Source organism: Gossypium hirsutum, chromosome D08, assembly GCF_007990345.1.
Source record: "Gossypium hirsutum isolate 1008001.06 chromosome D08, Gossypium_hirsutum_v2.1, whole genome shotgun sequence".
NCBI classification, from domain to species: domain Eukaryota; kingdom Viridiplantae; phylum Streptophyta; class Magnoliopsida; order Malvales; family Malvaceae; genus Gossypium; species Gossypium hirsutum.
Window position 1 is genome coordinate 13,779,755 of NC_053444.1, and position 23,035 is coordinate 13,802,789.

Here is a 23,035-nt window from a genome sequence, read left to right on the forward strand (position 1 = left end):
ATATAATAGACGAAATAATTAAATATTTACACATGATGTATTATGTGTTTCTTCTTTTAACGTATAGAAACTAGTTTACTTATTTTTTAAATAAAGAAGACAAAACATAATTCCACTTTTAATAAAAAGATTTTCATAATATTGTTACCGTTTTTTGATATAAATGGTGAAATTTGTTTTTTCTGACGAAACTTTTTGTATAAATAAAATTTAAATGAAAAATTTATCCGTTGGTAATTTACATATCTTTTCTATTATCTTTCAATTTTAAAATTATAACTGCTCACTAAATAAAACTGTTATTTAAAAAGAATTTAAGGTAAACAAAAGATTGTTAGAGAGATTCTTTTAATAGTAGAAAATTTGCAGCGTGTATTTTAATTGAATTAAACAAGTAATTAATATAATAAAGAACAAAATGCTTTAAGCAGACAGTGGCAATTTCGTAATTTTAATAATCTTGAAACCTCATTCTATGCCCACCTCACTCCACCAATAGCAGTTAAAAGGAAAAAAGAAAATGAAAAAGATAAAAGGGAAGAGACCATAGCTGCGGGTTGTAATGTAAACTTGTGTTTTTTTCTTAGCTTCACTCTCTTTTTTGCTTCCTTTGATGCTAAGTAGCTTAAAGTAGCCGCCCTTCTGTTTCTCACTCTATATCTGGTTTTCTCTTCTCTCTTAGGGTTTTTTCTCTCTGTGAGCTCTCTTTCTAGTTTTGCTTTCTAATTTTCTCCTCACATTACCTTTACTGTTCCAGTGTTTACCCTGTTCCTATTTATGCAGATGATTTAATAGCTTAACATCTTCTTGCTAGTGACCTGGTACTTCACTTTCTTTTCCCAGCTACTTTATTTTATGATGTTCGATTAAGGTTTTACTTTGCTTGGCCTGTTAACTTTTACTCGGTGTTACTGTAGTTTATTTGCTCTCACAAGTCTTTTTCTTCTCGTTTGAATGCCAGATTTACTTGCTTTTGCTTTCTAGGCTTCCGAAAATTTCCCGTTTTGTTTTGCTTTTTTTGGTTTCTGGGTGTTTAAGTTGAGCTAGGGTTAAATTTTGGTTCTGATGTTGTATGTTTCTAAAAGGATGGTATAAGATGAAAATGATGTTTTTTTATGTTGCAGGGAAGTGAGTGTTTTTCCCTTTTTTCTGTTGAGATTCTGGGTGGAAGACGAGGGCAAAAATGTCCTCGAGCAGGGGGTCAGATCAATCACAGCCGATGAGGCGGATCACACGAACACAGACTGCTGGTAATCTGGGAGAGACCGCTTTTGATAGTGAGGTGGTGCCATCTTCTCTTAGCGAGATTGCACCCATTCTCCGTGTTGCCAATGAGGTTGAATCAAGCAACCCAAGGGTGGCTTACCTCTGTAAGTTTTTGCTTTAGTTTGCTTTTCTAATATGATTATGGGTTTTTTATGTGATTTTTGATTAATGCTGTTACTTGCCGTATTATTATAGCGTTTGTTTCTAGCTGTTAATATGAGCTAGCCTTATTCCGGAGCAGTTCTGAATAACAGGAAATCTAATCAGCTTTGTTAATACTTATTGTGTACTGCTGGATATACATTCTGTGTTATTGCACATGCCAGTGAAGATATACATAGGGTTTTGTCTCTTGACACGTTGGTGCACACGGTTTTCTACTTCACTGTGTTAATTATTTTGTGGTACTACTGCTTTTATATGCATTACTTTCTTGTTATGATACTTACTCTGGTTAGAAACATCTGCCTTGCTAGCTCTTGGGTTATTTCCAATTATATATTGTTTAAAAATGGATTTTTTGGTCTTATTGTTGCTATATTAGGAGTATCTTGAAAAAAAAAACCTTATTTTGTTCCCCTTTATCTGTTATAAAATAAGTAGCAAGAATTGGAACTCTGAACCAAAACTGTTTGTGACATTTTCTAGTGTTGGAGTTATTTCACCCAAATGGTCAAGAAATAGTACTTTTTCCTGTTTGCTGTCCTCAAGACCTTAAAATCATACTTTTCAGAGTGCGGTAATTTAATGTATGTTTGACATCCGTACATACTTAGTTTTGCTTTGGGGCTGATATATCAAATTCCGCATTTTATGTTTTTAACATACTTTTTACATCTATAAACATGTTTATTTATATGTCTATTTTCAGTGATAAGCATCTTGCATTTGCTTATTTCATTTCATTCTTGCTCTAATCCGCTTCTTGCTTCATGGTTACTTGCTGTGTGATTCTGTCATATTATCTGCAGTCTTCAGTAGAATTTATGCTATTTTTTTGTAGGCCGATTCTATGCATTTGAGAAAGCTCACAGGTTGGATCCCACTTCTAGTGGACGTGGCGTTCGCCAATTTAAAACAGCACTCCTTCAGCGTCTCGAAAGAGTGAGTATAGTTGTGTTCTCATCTAAAGATTTTGCTTAGCATATTTTGGAAAGGCCTTTGAAATATAGCAATGTTTTTGCAATTTGGGTAGATTAGTGTGACAATAATGTTGTGGTCTATAAGCATTGGCATTTAATTATCTTTGGTCACTTTACTTTTATCACACTTTCAAAAAATTGTATTTTGTTAAACATGTTCTTAGAGTAAGAGTTGCCACACTGAAATTAAGCTGCTTTATGCAAGAAGGGGGGGGGAGAACACAGACCGTTTTATACAATTTTTTTTTCTTGTTGTCAGAATTGTTCTTTAGAACTTTGGGATCAGTTGAAAGTCGGTTTCAGGCTTTTGGCTTCTTTCATATGAATGTGATTTACCATTCCTGCAGCTTAGGTTTGGTTTTGTTTTGTTTTTTCTTTGAGAAATCTATGCATGCCAAAAGGATTTTCACAAATTGGCTAATTGAGGATGAGCTTATGTGCTTGTTCAATTTCACTTGTATTATAATTCCTCTGAGGTTCCGTGTTAAACTAACTCTAAATTACTGTCTCTTTTTCCTTTCTCCCATGCATGGGATGCATCTGTTGTAACATTGTTTGTCCTTTTTGCTGAATGAATTTTTGTGCTTATTTATGTTTGTGGAAACTTATGTTAGCTCATACATAACTTTGCATTGGATGCTGTGTGTTGATAACCCCAAGGGTGATTATAGTTCCAACAGTGATTTGTGACATGAGACTTAGCAGTGACAACTGACATTTATTGTTTATGAATCATAACGAATTGCTTATATTTCCCTGGAACATAGAAAAGGGCATGCAATATTTGTTTAAAAATCATCATGGGCTGGAATTTTCATGTTAATTTATCCGATACTTAAGGGGTTTTAGAAAAACATATTATTTTGTTTGATCGTATGTAGTTCTTAGAAGTTACCATATTAGACTATCAAAGCATCCTTGCATGTCTTCATCTGTACATGTTTATATTTCTAGTTCTTCACATCCCTTTTTTTGTTCTTGGTCTCATGAAAAGATATGATCTTATTATTACAGGAGAATGATCCAACTCTACAGGGAAGGGTTAAGAAAAGTGATGCTCGTGAAATGCAAAGTTTTTATCAACACTATTACAAAAAATACATCCAGGCCTTGACAAATGCTGCCGATAAGGCTGATCGGTAAGTCATCATATTACATGTTTATATTTTTAATATTTAAGTTATTTGGATGATTGTTGTGGAATTTTATTCGTAATTTTCCATTTGATGGTAAAATTTTTGTTCCTTTGTAGGGCACAACTCACAAAAGCATACCAGACTGCAAATGTTCTCTTTGAGGTTTTAAAGGCTGTCAATTTGACACAGTCTATTGAAGTTGACCGCGAGGTGAAACTCTTCTAGATTTCTTGACCTGTTATCATTTTTTGATGGTATTTTGTTTGATTTAGATATCTTTCAATGGCTAAGATTAATTTACTAGAAACTTATGAACAATTTCAAAATTCTGTATGCGAAGGATGTTATAACTATTAAGGTTTATGCAGATTCTGGAAGCTCAGGATAGAGTAGCAGAACAAACACAGATTTTGGTCCCCTACAACATCCTTCCGCTTGATCCTGATAGTGCAAACCAGGCTATTATGCAATACCCTGAGGTATGTTCTGAATTTGTATTTTTGAACTAACAATTTACTTTTCCTTTTTTACATTCTGTTTTTTACCTAACTGCAGATCCAAGCAGCTGTTTATGCTCTTCGTAACACAAGGGGTCTTCCTTGGCCCAATGATCACAAGAGAAAGAAAGATGAAGACATTCTAGATTGGCTTCAAGAAATGTTTGGGTTTCAGGTGAAAAATGAACTAACTAGAGTAAATTAACAATAGAATACTGTTCAAGAGTCGGTTCAGTATGTTTTTTGCACCTATACTCATATCTCAGTTGTTATCTCTTCAGAAAGATAATGTGGCAAATCAAAGGGAGCATCTGATCTTATTGCTTGCAAATGTCCACATACGGCAATTTCCAAAGCCTGATCAACAACCCAAGGTTTGCTTGTCAAGTGGATAATTTTGTTTTCTTTGTGAGCATGAACTTTCTATGAAAAAATGGGAACGGTGATAGTTAGGTTTATCCCTTTTTGTCTTATGTATTGCCAATTTCATTGGTGAATTTTTATCCTAACTATGGGTCTTTCTGTCCCTAAACTTTTACTGAGGTGAATTAGTATTATGGGGCTATTGAGTTTGATCAAATAACCAAAAGGGCATTATTAGTTCTATGTGTACGCGTATGTGTATGCGCATATGCTCTCTCTCTCTCTCTTAATATATTTGATTTTAACTGATGTATATAATTATGTTTTGTCTCTCCATTTTCCTTTCTTTTAAAATAATTTTGCAACCTTATCTCATAGATCTTTATTGAAGTCCTTGTGTGGTGTCATTCTTGGCATTACTAAGTGAGCGATATGGTTTTTCTTTTTCTGCCAAAACTGTTATGGGTGCTGCTTGTTAAATTGAAATAAATTAAGCATTGATTTGAAAATTAGAAGCGCTAAATGTATGATATGGTAATTCTTTTTGTAAGCTACTGAAAATTTAATTTTAAGTAGATTCTGTATTTGACCTTTCGTAAGAGAGATAATTTTAGAGGTATCTTTTCATTTGATCAGAAGTCAAAAAGGGAAAATAAGTGTGGTTAGTAGGAACATATAAGATTAATGTAATTGAATAACAGAATTTTCCTTGAATAAAAGTAACTTAATGCATTAAGTAGTTTCTAGCTGCTGTAAGTTTTTCTACAGTTTCTGATCTTAAATCTTTCATTAAATCATATCTAAAATGAGTTATAAAGCGCAATGAAAAAATTTATTGAAAATTTAAACTTGCAAAGGTTTATCAAAGCTGTAATGATGATTTATGAACTATCACAGGAAAGCATAAAATGAATAAATCCTCCAGTCATAATCTAACTTCTCAAAGAGAAAAGATGCAAAATTCTTGATCTTGGTCTGTTAAAAAAATGTTTTGGATCTTATCTACTTGCTTGAATTTTGATGCTTTTATGTGGATAAAAATTGCGACTTTTTTTCTTGCACAGTTGGATGACCATGCCCTGACAGAAGTGATGAAGAAACTTTTTAAGAACTACAAAAAGTGGTGCAAGTACTTGGATCGCAAAAGTAGTCTTTGGTGAGATGCTAAGCTATTATCAAGCAGTCATGCTATGAAATAAGTTAATATCAACATAAATAGGTTCCCATATTTTTTTGTCTTTAATTCTTCTTGATATTTAAATCTGCAGGTTGCCCACCATTCAGCAGGAAGTGCAACAGAGAAAATTATTGTACATGGGTCTGTACCTTTTAATATGGGGTGAAGCTGCAAACTTGCGGTTCATGCCAGAATGCCTTTGCTACATCTATCATCATGTATGCTCTAAACACTGTTCTCTCTCCCCCCCCAAAAAAAAATCATAAATGTGCCTACTCATGTATTCACTTTTTAGGGTTTTAACTAAATGGGGTCGGGCTTGTCTATAGTGTTTATGGAGATAATAGTCATTTTCTTTTGACCCAACTGCTCTTTCCCATATTATTAGCATTATTTAGATTGACTTCCATAAGAAAAAAATAGCAACTGATATGAAGTTTGTTCTAAGAGTTTGCTTTTTATTCGATAGAAATCTTGTTTTTGTGGAATTGGACATTATCACACTTGAATGTTTTCATTGGTGCCCTGGATGGTAGATGTCAAATTAGAATAGGTCATCCTTTGATAGTATCACATTGCACTTTCGCTAATTAGAAGAGGTTATCAAACTTAATGCATGATGCGAGGTTTGATAAAATGTTAGTTCATTGGAGCCAAAAATGGTAATATGCTATTGGGGTTTTGAATTGCATCTGGTGCTAATTTCTATTAGTTAACTGATACATTTGTAAAATTGGTTAAGTCATCGTGCCACACTCAAGTTTTCATGTGTATATAGCAGTAATTTTTAGTGATGAATTGAGCATTGTTATTGCATACATTGGCTAAGTTTGGGATTGTGGTGTCTTATTTTTAATTTAATTCTTTTTACTTAGATCTAGTTGTTATTACTATTTCAAAGCCTAGTTTTCTCATTGCCTAGTTTGCTATGTTGTTGCTACTTGTTCTATCTTTAATGATGCAAGATTGTTTAAATTGCTAATATTGGTCCTATACATATAAGAGAGCATGTAAGTAATATGTCACACATTGGCCAAATTTGGGATTGTTGTATCTTATATTTAAGTTAATTCTTTTCACTTTATCTAGTTGTTGTTACTATTCATAACCTAGTTTGCTTGTTGACTAGTTTGTTATGTTTGTTGTTGCTACTCTCTATTTTTAATGATGCAAGATTGTTAAATTGCTAATATTGGGCCTACATATGAGAGAGAGTGTAAGTAATATATGTGTGGGTAAACTTGGTTTTTCATATAAGAGAGAGTGCAAGTAATATATCACATGTCGGTAAACTTGGTGTTTCATATGAGAGTGTGCAAGTAATACGTTTGGAAATTTTAACAATCAAAGCACGTTGTCCCCCATTATTGACCTTTCCAAGAGGGATTCTTATGCCTATGTTTTAAATTCATGTCATGAAGTAGGATTTATGATTTTATCCACTTGTCTGCTAAACATCAAGTACTTACAATGTCATAGGCCTATCATTCCTAAATTTGAGGCAAATGAAGATGGTGTTTAACACAAATTTTATGATGATTAAGTTTTAGATGTTTCTGGGATCTTTAAAATGAATTGAGACTGGTAAAAATTGAATCTTAATGATTAAGTTTGGAATCTCTTGGGGATTCTTTAATATAGTTGAGTTCTCATGGTCCATTCTGATTTGGTTTTGAGTTAAATGCCTTGTTATTTGTATGATTGGACAAGCTAATATAAGTTCTGTCAGCCCATATTTCAATACTGTTAGTGAAATGACTTTGTTTCCATGATTTAGACATTGGTGTCCACGGGTTGACTGTCTCCCATAGGCGCTAGCCTGGCCTGATTTATGCATTTGGGCTTGGGCATAGGTTTTTAGGCTTGAGCCATCCTGAATTTTTTTTATTACGAGTAAAAACATGTTTATTTAATTTTAATTAGAAAGCTTCTTTAGAAATGTTAATAATACAATATTTTATTGGTTTAACATAACCGGTATGTAAATTGATAAGCCTGTCTCAGTCTTGACTTTTAAAATGAAAGGTTTAGCATATGTGACCTAGCCTGATCCATGGACACCTCAACATGTGGCTTGTCAATGTTAATAAAAGAAGACTAGCCTTGTAATTTGTTTCCGTACATAGTGACGTTTTCAATGTTGTTTCTTCTACTTGTCTTGGACTGAATTTATGTAATGTCTGTATGATGCCTGGTTTGTGTTTCTGGCAATAATTTTTTCTGATAGATACTTTCCCAGATCTATTTTAATTTTGTAGATATTAAATGCTTCTATCCTTTGTTTACTGTAGATGGCATTTGAACTTTATGGTATGCTGGCTGGAAATGTCAGTCCACTGACTGGAGAGAATATCCAGCCAGCCTATGGAGGAGAGGAGGAAGCTTTTCTGAAGAAAGTTGTTACACCTATCTATGAAGTTATTCGAAGGGTATCATATGCATTTCCTGTCTACTTTTGCTCTCTCTCTCTCTTTCAGAGTTTGTGTACCATTTTAGTAAAAAAGGTGATGATGTTGGAGAATTCATCTTCTGACTGTGAAACAATTGACTTTCACTGCAGGAAGCTGAAAGGAGTAAACGAGGGAAATCAAAGCATTCACAATGGAGAAATTATGATGATTTAAATGAATACTTCTGGTATGGAATTTTTATTTACAACTTTTATCTGTCCACACTGTTATACTCGGCGATTTATTTACCTTTGTTTAATTTTAGGTCTGTTGATTGCTTCCGATTGGGTTGGCCAATGCGTGCTGATGCTGATTTCTTTTGCCTGCCAACTGAACAACTTGTTGAAAAAAATGGAGTAAGCATATTTTTGGATCTCTAGTCTTGCTCTTTCCCACCTAGGATTATTGCAGAACAGTTTTGGATATCAAACAGACCTCGCATTTGTTAAACAAAACGAAGAATGTTCAATTGGGAGTGAGGAGTATGTTTATCTATGGTTCCCTGCTCTTGCATCTGGAGGTTTTGTACAATTAAATCGATTGTGGCAATTCAAGTGATTTTGCAAATTGTCCTATTATTGGTTCTTGCTTTGCATGTTTGCTTGATTTACTTGGGTCATTTACTCTGTAGTGGACATTAGAGTTAAATAAATGTCAATCTCCTGTCTCTAATAAGTCTCAAATGTTCCGTTCCCTATTTCCTGTAATGGTATACAAGTCAGTCTTTTGATGGTGTTGTGGTCAAGGGAATTGAAGCATGTAGTCTGTAACTCCAACTTATGGTGGAGATTTCACGTTGTGTTAGTTGCTAAAAATAAGTTCGAAGGGAGCAATAATTGCACCTGTCTAATTGTTATTTACCAAGAATAATTTCTCTTATCATATTTACTGTTTAAATTTTGTGGCATGTGTGTAGGATAACAAGCCACCAGCTACTAGGGACCGATGGGTGGGGAAAGTTAACTTTGTTGAGATACGCTCGTTCTGGCATGTTTTTAGAAGCTTTGATCGAATGTGGAGCTTTTTCATTCTCTGCTTGCAGGTAAAACTTTGACACTTTCGCAAATCATTTTCCTCCTTCCTTTGAGAATATTTTTGCCATGGTGTTGATATTGTCTGATTCGTTCAAGGTTATGATCATTGTTGCTTGGAATGGCAATGGTCAACCAAGTTCCATCTTTACGGGTGATGTGTTCAAGAAAGTACTGTCTGTCTTTATTACTGCTGCTATATTAAAGCTTGGCCAAGGTGAGTGAATCCGGTTAATCCTATGTTATTATCCCGTCATTATAGCTTTAGTTGTTGGCAATTCAAGTTTTCCTGTTTAGGTGGAACAAACCTTTTAAATGGTAGAGAAGCCATTATTAAGGTAGAAAGAAAAGAAAGCATCCTGTTGCTTTCTGAATTCTGTGGTTACTCTGGTGAATATCTTCAAGTCCGTAGCATTAAGCAATTTTCTTTTTAACTCTAAAACCTTATTCCTAGATCTCGTGCATGGGTAACAATAAATATTTGTAGTTCGGAAACATTTACTGAGCTGGCAGATTTGCTTCAGTCTTTGGAGGGCAGATAACTTTTTCTGCATGCTGAATTGTAACTTCAAGTAGATCACAATTTATTGGTTGTCTTAATATAACTCCTCCTTGGTTATATATTGTAGACAATCTATTATTACTGTACAGACTGTTTCTGGCATTCGAAGTGGCTAACCTTATGTTGTTTACATGCGCATTGTTGGTTTAGCCTTAACATTTTTTTCATCATCACTAATAATATGACTGGTCATGATCTGTTATATACTGTTGATTAATGAAAGCCTCCAATTTAAGGTGCTAAATACTATTGGGGTTATTTTGAAGTGTCAATTATTATTGAGTGTTTTTTATTATGTCTGGTGTTTTAATCTGCATGCTTGTGTATCAATTAAGTTGGAATTTTCTTTTTTTACTGTGGGTCTATGCATACATGTTTAACTCTTATTTGCACAACCTTTTCATCTTATTGCATACCAGCTACGTTGAAGTTTCTACTGATGTTTATTTAATGTTTTGCAGCTGTCCTTGATGTAATCCTTAGTTGGAAAGCACAGCAGAGCATGTCATTTCATGTTAAGTTAAGATACATATTGAAAGTTGTTTCAGCAGCTGCATGGGTGATTGTTCTGCCCGTTACTTATGCTTATACTTCAGACAATCCTTCAGGAATTGCGCGAACAATCCAAAGCTGGTTTGGCAGTGCCTCAAGTTCACCTTCCTTATTCATTTTAGCTGTTGTGATTTACTTGTCACCAAATATGCTGGCTGCAATATTGTTTCTCTTTCCGTTTGTTCGTCGATTCCTTGAAAGTTCACACTACAAGATTGTGATGCTTATGATGTGGTGGTCACAGGTAGAGATAACTTCTCTTATATCATCATCTTCTCTCAAATTTGTTTCTTCTCTGGTTCACTTATTCCCTTGCTTGAATCTTTCAGCCTCGTCTCTATGTTGGTAGGGGAATGCATGAGAGCACATTTTCTCTCTTCAAGTAAGAGTTCAATGCTTGTAGGACCTACCAATTTGCTTTTGTGACCACTATTTGAGATACTTGATTTCTATTTGTATTTGAACTTTCAGGTATACAATGTTTTGGGTCCTACTTATCATCACTAAGTTGGCATTCAGTTATTATATTGAGGTGTGCCCTCCATTCATTTCATTCTAAATTGCCACATACAATCATACTTCCTATCTTTTCTTTCCACTGATCATTAATCAATCAAAATATTGGTACCAAAAGGCTGGCCATTATTATGGTGATTACGATCCTATGAACTTAAGCTACCTAGAATCACTTCCATTGGTGTTTCTCTTGTTTTAATTCTTAAAAAGATCTTTTGCCTCTTCCTTCTTTGATTAGCATGTCAGATTTGATGTGTTTTTAGAGACTGAATAATCCATCACTTCTTCCTTTTGGTGTTACAGATAAAACCTTTAGTTGGTCCCACAAAAGCTATTATGTCTGTTCGGGTAAGGCATTTCCAATGGCATGAATTTTTCCCCCAAGGTATGACTCTTAAAAAAATGTCACTCTATTATCTTTTTGACTTTTCGAGAACATGGAAGTTCATTTCTTGATTTCATTTATTGCAGCAAGGAACAACATAGGCGTTGTGATTGCTCTCTGGGCTCCAATCATTCTTGTATGGCATATCTCTTGATCATAATTAATCCATGTTTTTTTGTCATTACTTGGCTCTGATAGTTCAAGGTCTAATTTGCTGGTTTTTACTTTTCAAGGTCTATTTTATGGATACCCAGATTTGGTATGCAATATTCTCTACATTATTTGGAGGTATTTATGGTGCATTTCGACGCCTTGGAGAGGTAAGTTGAGCTCTACATAACTAGTTAATTATTACCATTGTTTTTCTATAACCTTTTCCTAGCGTGCTTATTTTTCAAATTTTCCAATGAAAATGTCTTGGTTTTGCCAAGCATTTTCATGAAACATGCACCATGGTGGTGGTCAACCATTTCCTTGCTCTGTTCACTTGTTTTATGCAGATGATGTAGCACATATGACATATTTCTATTTTGTAAACTTCACCTAATGAAACGTGGCAGTTTCTTCTTAAATATATCGAAAATCCTCTCATTCTCTGCTTCTTTATAATTATCATAGAATCTCTTCAGATTCTATATTAGTTGTTTTTCCTTTCCAGTGTTTGTACATTTATATTGTTTCTATATATTATTTTTGAACTCCAGATTCGAACATTAGGAATGCTCCGGTCTCGTTTTGGATCATTGCCTGGTGCTTTTAATGACTGCTTAATTCCAGGGGATAAGAGCGAGAAAAAGAACAAAGGATTTTGGCTTTTTTTCTCTCGCAGCTTTGGGCAGGTCAAATCTCTGTAATATTATATACTATAAACTTTTATCTGTCTGAGTTTTTGGCTGAAGAATGACAAAAATACACTTTCCATCTAATACTGTTCGATTTCTCAGCCACTGTCTAATAAAGAGAAAGAGGCTGCAAAATTTGCTCAGTTGTGGAACAAAATTATCAGTAGTTTTCGGGAGGAGGATCTTATAAGCAACAAGTATTTACACTCTGTGTTCCATGTTATATATGTGTTACATTCATGTTACTGTTTCTATGTATTGAGCTTGTTTTATTTTTAGGGAGATGAATCTGTTGCTTGTTCCCTATTGGGCAGATCGTGATTTAGATCAAATCCAGTGGCCACCTTTTTTGCTTGCTAGCAAGGTTTGCTTCAGCCTGTTCTTCTCTGGTGATCTTTAGAGTTGAGTATCTTGATTTTAGCTGTGAATTTTCATGTAGATCCCAATAGCGTTAGACATGGCCAAGGACAGTGATAGCAGGGATAGAGAACTGCAAAAGCGGATTGAAGCTGACCCTTACATGTTCTGTGCAATTCGTGAATGTTATGCTTCATTCCGAAGCATTATTAGGTTTTTAGTTGAAGGGCAGCGTGAGAAAAGGCAAGCTTCTCTTTAACTTAGAATGTTAGCGAAATATTTAGTTAATCTGCATTTTCCTCTTGTTGGAATTATTACTTTGTGAAGCATATTGTTGCTTAATTTCATTTGTATTGATTCCAATGTGTTTCCAGAGTTATAGATGACATATTTTCCAAGGTTGACAAACGTATAGCCGATGGTAGTCTGATTAAGACTTACAGAATGAGTGCTCTTCCTAGTCTCTATGACCACATTGTGAAGTTGATAAAACTTTTGGTAATATTCAAGAATTAAATTGGTTTAAGTAGATTTAATTCCTATTGCATTTGGGTGAAATAGGAAGTCGTAAAATAAGCATGTTGATTTTTGCAGTTGGAAAATAAGCAGGACGAAAGGGGTCAAGTGGTACTTTGTTTCCAGGACATGCTGGAGATTGTGACAAAGGACATAATGGCGGATGAAGAATTCTCCAGGTTTGGCATCTTCATGTGATTGTCTCCTCAAACACAAGTATGTTCTAGTGCCATAACTTACTATTATTTTATTTTATTTGATGCTTTCTCCTCTAAAGCTTGGAACATGGAGGGTCTGGGCATGATGGGATGATTGATCCACTTCATCAATTATTTGATACAAAAAAGTTAGATCAGTTATTTGCTTCTACTGGAGCTATCAAATTTCCAACTCCTGTTTCAGAAGCATGGAGAGAAAAGGTGAGCTCTTTGTTATGCTTTTCTGATCATTAAGTGGTTTTATCCCATATCAGTTGTGTATTAGGTTCCTTGTGGTTTCGTATTAAAGTTGGGCTCCTACACCTCTTACCAAATGGTTTTAGGTTGGATGTTGAACATGATATTAGTGCCTTGCCCTACCCTATGTGATGTTGATGATCCTTGGTGAGGTTGTCCATGTGTTGGCCCTGTGAGCTACACATGAGTGGGAGTGTTAGTGGTGTTAGCCCACATTAATTAAGTATTGGCTTTCTCTATGGCTGTGACTTATATTAAAGTTCGGTCCCTTCACCCATTGCCAATCGGTTTTAGGTTGTATGCTTAATGTTCCTTTTCTTTTTTTTTTGTAGATCAACCGGCTCTATTTATTGCTTACCACAAAGGAATCTGCAATGGATGTACCCTCTAATATAGATGCTAGGAGGCGAATTTCTTTCTTCTCAAATTCTTTGTTTATGGACATGCCTGCTGCACCTAAAGTTCGCAATATGCTTTCTTTCTCGTAAGCTTTCTCCTAGATTCATTGTTTCATTCTAATACTATTGTTTACTCTTTGTTATGCATCTAATAGGTTTATAACTAAAGAATATATCATGTTGTTGATTGGATAGGGAATTGGGAGAGCTTTCTTGTACTACTTTTTTATGCAATTATTGATATATAAATTGGGTGTTCCTTTGCAACAGAGCCATTTGTTTTGCTTGTTTTACAGTAGAAATCTCCATTTTATTTGTATTTGGGCTGTTTTACCTACAGAAATAAATAGACTGGTTGACTTCAGAAAAAGAGAGAAGCTTTTTCTATGCTTTTTAAAAATATTTATATCTTCTAAATAGGAGTAGATTAGACAAATTGGGCTGCCAGCTACCATCTATGACATTGATCAATGCCTTGCAAAAGTATTGTTCTAGACTTTGAGTTAAACTAGCTCAATTTTCAGCAAAATGTTAGGATATTCATAGTAATATAATTGCCATTTATTTTGGTTATTCATAGTTAGCACGAACTACCTAAAGAGTTAAATACTTAAAATTATTATTTATAAACCCTATGGTTTGCCCTACCTATCTGTCTATTACTCTCCCATGGAATGGAAGGTCTTTTGGTGTATTACTATTTATAAACCCTATGCTTTGCCCTACCTAGCTGTCTATTACTCTTCCATGGAATGGAAGATCTTTTGGTGTATGTTTATCCTTTTATTTTCTCCCTTTTCCTTTTTATTTTTCCTATTCTTGTTTTGTTTCTATTATTTACGCCAACTGTTCTATAAGAACACAATAGAAAGATCAATAGAATAACGAAGTAAAACTCTTTGTGGTTTTACCTTCAAAGTTTCTGTCTTCTACCTCTTTTTAGAGTTGGCTTTGTGTAACTCTGTGTTGTTAGGGGTGTATTATTGTTTTGTTACGATTATTTACACCTACTGTTCTATATAACACAATAGAAAGATCAATAGAATAACGAAGTAAAACTCTTCGTGGTTTTACCTTCAAAGTTTCTGTCTTTTACCTCTTTTAGAGTTGGCTTTGTGTAACATAGTGTTGTCAGGGGTGTAAGGCGCAAAAATAAGTGCTAGCCTGAGTGAAGTAAAAGCACATTATGTTTATGTGTGTGTTTTTCTGTGTCTATATAATATAGCATAAGACATTAGTAAACTCTAAAGTATGATCTATATCTACAAAACATTAAACTTTTTTATTGGTCAATGTACATGATTTCTTATGGTCCATGTTTATTGTTGAATACTCAAATATTTAGAAGCATAGAGTTTAATACTATCCTTTTCTTACTAGTAAAGGTATAATTGATGAAAAAAGTGAAAAATAAAAGAAATTAAAAAGACCTCAATGACGTGGGCTTTTTATGCCTATTTCCTTACTAAAGAAAGTGCCTAGGAGCAACAGGCATGCACCTGATTAAATGGGCCTTGCCTGAAAGGGTTTGAGGCACTTTTGTTGTCTGGTGCTGAAGTGCAACGCTGGCATAGGCATGCCTAAGGCTCATGCCTTGACTAAACTGCATCAAATAATGTAATTGCATTAAAAATAAACAAGTTGACACATTGAAATTTATAAAATTTAAGAACCTAATCGATTCCATTCCTGTCTTAAATAATGTAATCGCATGAAAAATTAAATAACTTAGCAAAATGAAATGTATAAAGTTTAAGAATAAATTAATTTACTTAATTATTAATATTCATTTTGGCCATGCTTATCAAGTTGGTTAAAATTGTTAACTTGAGGTAAACTCCCTTGCAATTGAGTTGACCTTCATAAGTTGCTGTAGTTGTAATTGTTGATCCGCTGGTTAGGTACCTCAAATGAGTTATTGTTCCCCATTTATCTGGTAAAATTTAATACTTATCATTATTTCAATCTATCTAATTGTTGAACCTCTGTTTTCTTTTTTCTAGTGTTTTAACTCCTTACTACACAGAAGAAGTTCTCTTCTCCTTGCAAGAATTGGAAGAGCCAAATGAAGATGGTGTTTCCATTCTGTTTTACTTGCAGAAAATCTTTCCAGGTTTACACTTGCTTGTATGCTGCAAATGTTATCTATGCACTGTTTTTAAGTTGTGGCTGATTGCCATTAATAATTTCCAGATGAATGGAATAACTTTCTTGAAAGGGTGGAACGAAACAATGAAGAAGAACTTAAAGAATCTCCTGAATTACAAGAAAAACTTCGTCTGTGGGCATCATATAGGGGGCAAACTTTAACAAGAACTGGTTCTCTTTCTCTCTCTATGTGTGTGTGTGTGTGTGTGTGCCTGCTTGTTTTGGCACCTGCGGCTGTGTTTGCGATTTGTTTCCATTTTTCTAGACTAATAGAGCACTATAAATGGCAGTTAGAGGTATGATGTACTATCGAGAAGCATTGGAGCTTCAGGCTTTCCTTGATATGGCCAAACATGAAGGTATATGTTCCTGCTTCCCGTAAACTTCCAGTATAATTGATTGTACGCTGCTAATCACTAATTAGTCGTACATATTGATTACAAATTTATCTGCTTGTAAGAATTATTAGTGATCTGAGATTTGTTCAATCTTACATTGTTTTAATTTCCACCTGCTTAGATTTGATGGAAGGCTATAAGGCCATAGAACTAAATACAGAGGATAGTAAAGAGAACAGATCACTGAAGGCACAGTGTGAAGCTGTAGCTGATATGAAATTTACGTATGTGGTGTCTTGCCAACAATATGGCATTCAGAAGCGATCTGGTAGTGAGCGTGCACAGGACATTCTGAGGCTTATGACAAAGTGAGCATGCTAACTTCCATTAGTAGTAGTAGAAGATTTCAGTTGCTTAACAAGTGTACATATTTTTCATTAAGTGGAGTTTATTGGCAGATACCCATCACTCCGTGTAGCATATATTGATGAGATTGAACAACGTAGTGAGGATAGGTCAAAGAAGCTTAATGGCAAGGTTAATTATTTCTCAGTGCTAGTGAGGGCTGTGCCGAAATCCATTGATTCTTCAGAGCAAAATCTAGACCAGGTAATGCAAAACCATGGTTTCAATATCACATGTTGCTAGCTGTTAGATTGTTATTTGTGTTTCCTGGGGATTATTTAAGAACAGTGGAATTGTTCAGGCCTTTCATAGTACTTTAGCCCATTTTGACATATGGCCATACATGTAGAAGTTAAGATGCCGTTTCAACATTTTGTTAGTTGGCCCCTTTTGACGGATCTGTAAGAAGATCAATGACCATTCTTGATAGAAATACAATATTGGCCTTTAAATTGCATCTTGCCAGATGTTTATTTGGTTTATCAAACATTGGTTAGATGACAGGGAGGTATCATCTAATAAGTGCTCTTAATATGCCTGCTCTTCTAGTGACAGCTTTAAAAGATTGAATTTGTTGCTTCGGGTATGCATTTTGTTCTTGAACTTTCATGTTGGTTATTTAAAATTTTAAATTCAGTGCATTTTTATCACTTGATTGTTCAAAGTACGCAGTTTTAAATATCCACTCTCAATTTGGATATCTATCACTTTCTCTGCATCCTAAAGCTTTTCATTTTTTAATTATCTTTTCATTGTGATCATTTCTGTAACAGGAAATTTATCGGATAAAGCTTCCAGGACCTGCTATCTTGGGTGAAGGAAAACCAGAAAACCAAAACCATGCTATTATCTTCACACGAGGAGAAGGCTTGCAGACAATAGACATGAACCAGGTTGCTATTTGTCATGTTTTTATTAAACATCATTGTTCATGATGCTGCCTTCTATTATTTTATTGCTCGTTCTCATGGGATAAAAATACCTTTACTTTTTTTGAATGCATTGCAAAGGATGCGTTTCTATCTTTTCTTATTGTATCACATAGGATAATTACATGGAAGAGGCCTTGAAAATGAGGAATTTGTTGCAAGAATTCCTCAAAAAGCATGATGGTGTAAGATACCCAACCATACTTGGGCTCAGAGAGCACATATTTACTGGAAGGTATACTGGCAGCCTGTTTTCTCTATGTTATTAACTATTTCTTTTTTCATAGGTTGTTGATACTCTACTGTTTGGTGCAGTGTTTCTTCTCTCGCGTGGTTTATGTCAAATCAGGAGACCAGTTTTGTTACTATTGGTCAGCGACTGTTAGCCAACCCTCTAAAGTAAGCTATTTTGTTAGACCTTTCAGAGTTATATTACTTTTATATTTGTTTATAGAGGGGTGGTTGTTGGGATTTTAATCTCTTATTGAAAAAGATAAGTGTGAATTCTTAGATATGCTTGTTCCTTTGGAATACATGATCAATTTACCCTTTCCCCTCTTCTAGAAGAAAACTAAGGACAACCTTTTTGAGCTAGTGATTAGTTTTTTAAGTTGGATATCAGACAAGGTGTTAGAGCCCAGGTTATTGTTGCTCTTTATTTTTTTTTATTTTTTGTTTCATTTTTGTTCTTTTATATTCATGACCACATTGGAGGCCTACTTTTTTGTCATTAGTGTTGAGCCTAGAGAGATTTTGTTAAATGGTATTACCAAAATTTGATCAAGTTTAGGAGTTGGTGTTGAGCCTATTGGATGTGAAGTGTTAAAATGGTAATATCCAACATTGATTAAGTTGGAGAGTTTGTTGTGTGGGTCACTTTATTAACAATAAACATGAGAACAATCCTAAATAGATTTTTTTAGGGTTGCTTAAATGCATTTTGTGAAGCATCCTACTTAAAACTACTTCGTATTAGGTGGTAGCCCAACTTTAATATAAGGCCACAAGAAGCCTAATATTTTATGTGGGATAACACCAATTAATGTTCTCCTTCATGTGTAACTCAACGAGGGTCTACATGTGCACAACCTCACATGGGTTAAGGCAGGGACAGTAGAACACACCTGGGCTCTGATACTATGTGAAGTATAAAACCCTAAAATCAATTGGTTATAGATAGAGGGGATGGGAAACCCAATATTCAATAGATGTGGGGATAACGCCACTTAACAAATTCTAATTCTAGAGCTCAAACTGCATGCATGAATAGTTAACATTTCATTTGCAATTATCATTGTTAATTCTCATCTAAAATTGATCAAAGTTTTGGGAGCCTTTTTTTGAATATGATTAAATCTAGATTAGATTTGAGCTAAGTTACAGACAGTGGGAAAACCTATACTTAATAGATGTGGGATAATAGGGATATCACTATGTAAAACATTCTAATTCTGGAGGTCATCGGCTTCTTGTTTATATACTGTCAAATTATTATATATATTAGACAACTCATCGCACTTAATTGTTTCTCTACTCTCAAATAAGATGTCATAAAATATCATCATTTTTTTTCATACTAATGGATCTTCCCTGTCCATGCTAGTATGGTACTGTGGGTTTTACTCCAAGCAAACAAAAAATGTTCCTTCATTCCTTTATCTCTGGCTCTCTTTACATTTTTATTACATTTGGTTAACCAATGCTGGATCACTTATGTGTTTCCTGTTTGTATAGGGTTCGATTCCATTATGGTCATCCAGATGTATTTGATAGGCTCTTTCACCTCACAAGAGGAGGTGTCAGTAAAGCATCCAAAGTCATTAATTTAAGTGAAGATATTTTTGCTGGTAGGAAGGCCTTGATTTTTTTTTTTACTGGGTTTTGATTTTTTGCCCGACTTTGATTTGCAACTTGTGTGATTTAATTGTGATTACAGGCTTCAATTCTACACTTCGTGAAGGCAATGTGACTCATCATGAATACATACAAGTTGGGAAGGGAAGGGATGTGGGTCTAAATCAGATATCTATGTTTGAGGCCAAAATAGCTAATGGCAATGGTGAGCAGACATTGAGTCGAGATATATACCGGCTGGGACATCGTTTTGACTTTTTCAGAATGCTGTCTTGTTATTTCACTACAGTTGGTTTTTATTTCAGTACTCTGGTAATTCCGCAAACTTTCCCCTTTTAACTATAGCTTTAAAATGTCATACAAACCAAACATCATTCCGTGTTCTTTGGCAGGTAACAGTGCTCACCGTCTATGTGTTCCTTTATGGGCGCCTCTATCTTGTACTCAGTGGCCTTGAACAAGAATTGAGTCAGGAGCCAGCAATCCGTGATAATAAGCCTCTTCAAGTGGCTCTTGCTTCTCAATCTTTTGTTCAAATTGGATTTTTGATGGCACTACCCATGTTGATGGAAATTGGCTTGGAAAGGGGTTTCCGAACTGCATTGAGTGAATTTATATTAATGCAACTGCAACTGGCACCAGTATTTTTCACATTTTCTCTTGGAACAAAAACTCACTATTATGGAAGGACATTGCTTCATGGAGGTGCTAAGTACAGGCCTACAGGCCGTGGGTTTGTGGTGTTCCATGCAAAGTTTGCTGAAAACTACCGGCTTTATTCACGTAGCCATTTTGTTAAGGGTATTGAGATGATGATCTTGCTTATCGTGTACCAAATCTTTGGTCATACTTACAGAAGTACAGTTGCTTATGTATTGATCACTGCATCCTTGTGGTTTATGGTGGGCACATGGCTTTTTGCTCCCTTCCTATTCAATCCTTCTGGTTTTGAGTGGCAGAAGATTGTTGATGATTGGACTGATTGGAATAAGTGGATAAACAACCGAGGTGGTATAGGTGTACCTTCAGAAAAAAGTTGGGAATCGTGGTGGGAAGAAGAGCAAGAGCATCTTCAATATTCTGGAAAGCGTGGTATTATTGCTGAGATATTGTTAGCTTTACGTTTCTTTATCTACCAGTATGGGCTTGTCTATCACTTGCATGTTACAAGGAAAACCAAAAGTTTTTTGGTAGGTTCCCTCTATTTCCATGGCCATTTTCCCTTGATTTTCATCCTGATATATTTACACTGGGTATTTTCATTTCTCTTGTCACAGGTTTATGGTGCATCATGGCTTGTGATTGTTCTAATATTGTTTGTAATGAAGGTAGGTGACTAGTTAATAGTTCCTTATTATCTTCCTGAAGTTATTAGACTATGCATAAGTTCAGGTATTAATTTGGAACTGAATCATCTATCTTAATAATTTTTTCTTTTTCGTAGACTGTATCTGTTGGAAGGCGGAAGTTCAGTGCAAGCTATCAGCTTGTTTTCCGGCTCATCAAGGGATTAATATTCTTGACATTTTTGTCCATTTTGGTTATTTTGGTCACACTTGCTCATATGACAATTCAAGACATTATAGTGTGTATTTTTATCTTCATGCCTACGGGTTGGGGAATGCTCCTGGTAAGCTTGTCTCCTCTCTCTCTTACAGTTTTACAATCATATGGCAATGGTTAACTTGCATAGTTCTCTTTAGCTCTCAAATGCACATTTTATATATTGAAGCTCAAAAGATGAGCTTCCACCATTGTGCACTGCTGATTTCTCAAAAAAATTTGCCCTCTGAATTAGAATGCTTGTGGTTTGCTGATCTGGTATGGGTTGTTTTGTTTTTCTAGAATCTATAGTGATCTGCTGCCACCTAAATGGTTCTTCAAAGCTATATAGAGATTTGCACCTAGAATTTTTGTGCTCTTAAATGGTAAAGGCAATTGGTCATAGTGCACCAGTTGCGCATTTCTTTTCTCTTGGCGCTCATTTTAAAAAAGTCAACAAATTGATGAATGCTTGTGGAGACTAACAGGAGTTGGCAATCTAATCATTCGTGGTAATTTTACTTCATAATGGATGTTAATGCTGTTTCCGTATCTGTCATCAGATTGCTCAGGCTTTGAGGCCTGTTGTTAAGAAAGCTGGCTTCTGGGGATCAGTTCGAACACTTGCTCGTGGATATGAGATTGTAATGGGCTTGCTTCTTTTCACTCCTGTTGCATTCCTTGCCTGGTTTCCATTTGTCTCTGAGTTTCAGACTCGAATGCTTTTCAACCAAGCATTCAGCAGAGGTCTGCAGATTTCTCGTATTCTAGGCGGACACCGTAAAGATCGCACATCTCGTCACAAGGAGTAATATACTAAGCAGCCGCAGTTTGTAATTATATTGATGTTATTGATCCCTCGCATGAATTCAATCTTGAAAATCTTGTCAATTGTTGTAATTATAGTATGGTTATGGATGGAAGAGGGGGCTTGGCAATTTTGGCATTTTGAATGCAACAGTGTTATGATATGGCTGCCAATTGTTTAACCCTAGCATGGCTCTGAACAAAATTTGTAAGTTTTACCAATGTATTATTCTGCTTATCTATTACTTTTGTCGGCTGAACGCCGCTGGGAAATAGACATGAACGTTATTAATTGCTTTTCAAGGGCAGAGTCTTAGGCAACTCAATTCCCTTGCACCCTGCATTAATATTGTGAACAATAAAACGTGCTTATGGGTTAGGTTTGGCTTAGCAGTGGCAAATAGACGGGTTTTGGCATGCTTGGACCGAGTTGTCTTTGGATTTAGATTATTTTGTGTTTATTCCAAAGAGATTAGGAATTTTCTAGGATGATTACACACTAATGATAAGGTCATTGGATGAGCACTAATTGAGAAGGTTCTCTAATGATATATAATTAGGAAGAGTTTAGTAATGAATGATTTCGTGATTAAATGGATTTATAATTAATAGATAAAAAATTAAAATTTAATTATAAATAATTTGAGCCTTAATATTTTATGGTCAATTGATCTTTCTAAATCAGATAATTGATGTTCAAAAATAGAATTAAATTAATTGGTTATTGTAAATTAATTAAATATGAAAATTAAATATATTCTCAGAGATTTTTTTGTGGAAAAATTTTAATAAAATTAGAATTGAGTTGAGAATTTAAAAAAATAAGTTATCTAATTAAATTAAATTAATAAATAATATTTATTTTGAAAAAAAAACCATGTACTGGGTTGGAAGTATTGGTTTTACAATCCAAAAAATACATATAATTGGACTCGATACAGGAGGCTCAAAATTCCCTCATAATATATATGAGGGGCGGTGACCCTAGCATATTTAACTAGGGTGTGCTGTCCTCTTCTTTTAGTTAAACCAAAAGACTAATTTTTTTATTAAATTAATATTATTTGAGTTTTTCTAATTCAATCAATATTCTTCTATCTCTCCTTATAAATTGATGGCATTGGTAGAGCTATTGACACAATAGTTTTTAATATTGTTGTTTTGCTCGAAAATAGTGATAATTTATTTTCTAAGTGTAAATTCTATTTTCTGAGAACAACAATTCTATCGATTTCTATGTAGAGAGAGAATTACTTTACTACTAAAAGTAATAAGTCGTTTTCTGTGCTTGATTTATGATTGTTTAAGCTCATACTCGAAGCGATTCGTGGCACGAGAATAGTTAAGGGTGTTCGGTTGAAAGTCAA

The 23,035-nt window shown here is 34.7% G+C and overlaps 1 protein-coding gene across 2 annotated transcripts; it reads left to right on the forward strand.

Moving 5' to 3' along the window:
- The first annotated feature begins 486 nt into the window (after positions 1 to 486).
- Positions 487 to 21,971, forward strand: LOC107913932 (callose synthase 3). 2 transcript variants are annotated; one of them, XM_016842604.2, is made up of 44 exons: positions 537 to 696; positions 784 to 821; positions 1,125 to 1,370; positions 2,270 to 2,370; positions 3,423 to 3,547; positions 3,661 to 3,754; positions 3,913 to 4,023; positions 4,100 to 4,216; positions 4,323 to 4,415; positions 5,469 to 5,560; positions 5,673 to 5,799; positions 7,873 to 8,010; positions 8,142 to 8,218; positions 8,297 to 8,387; positions 8,948 to 9,073; positions 9,162 to 9,279; positions 10,086 to 10,420; positions 10,506 to 10,558; positions 10,648 to 10,708; positions 10,996 to 11,077; positions 11,164 to 11,213; positions 11,311 to 11,397; positions 11,782 to 11,916; positions 12,022 to 12,116; positions 12,199 to 12,283; positions 12,359 to 12,519; positions 12,651 to 12,774; positions 12,871 to 12,971; positions 13,070 to 13,211; positions 13,580 to 13,731; positions 15,649 to 15,758; positions 15,839 to 15,964; positions 16,084 to 16,152; positions 16,313 to 16,499; positions 16,590 to 16,740; positions 17,310 to 17,429; positions 17,582 to 17,700; positions 17,781 to 17,864; positions 19,200 to 19,312; positions 19,402 to 19,631; positions 19,712 to 20,509; positions 20,597 to 20,647; positions 20,764 to 20,949; positions 21,425 to 21,971. In XM_016842604.2, exons 3-44 carry the CDS (start codon positions 1,184 to 1,186, stop codon positions 21,671 to 21,673), a joined length of 5,853 nt encoding a protein of 1,950 aa, XP_016698093.1. In that variant the 5' UTR covers positions 537 to 696; positions 784 to 821; positions 1,125 to 1,183; the 3' UTR covers positions 21,674 to 21,971. The 2 variants fall into 2 exon arrangements, with proteins under 2 accessions (XP_016698102.1, XP_016698093.1); XM_016842613.2 differs by having other exon boundaries at positions 487 to 821.
- The last annotated feature ends 1,064 nt before the right edge of the window (positions 21,972 to 23,035 follow it).

Coding starts and splice junctions, on each gene's coding strand:
- LOC107913932 (XM_016842613.2), top strand. CDS start 1,184: ATGTCCTCGAGCAGGGGGTCAGATCAATCACAGCCGATGAGGCGGATC. Junction 3,548..3,660: donor GCTGCCGATAAGGCTGATCG/GTAAGTCATCAT, acceptor GTTCCTTTGTAG/GGCACAACTCACAAAAGCAT. Junction 9,074..9,161: donor TTTTCATTCTCTGCTTGCAG/GTAAAACTTTGA, acceptor GATTCGTTCAAG/GTTATGATCATTGTTGCTTG.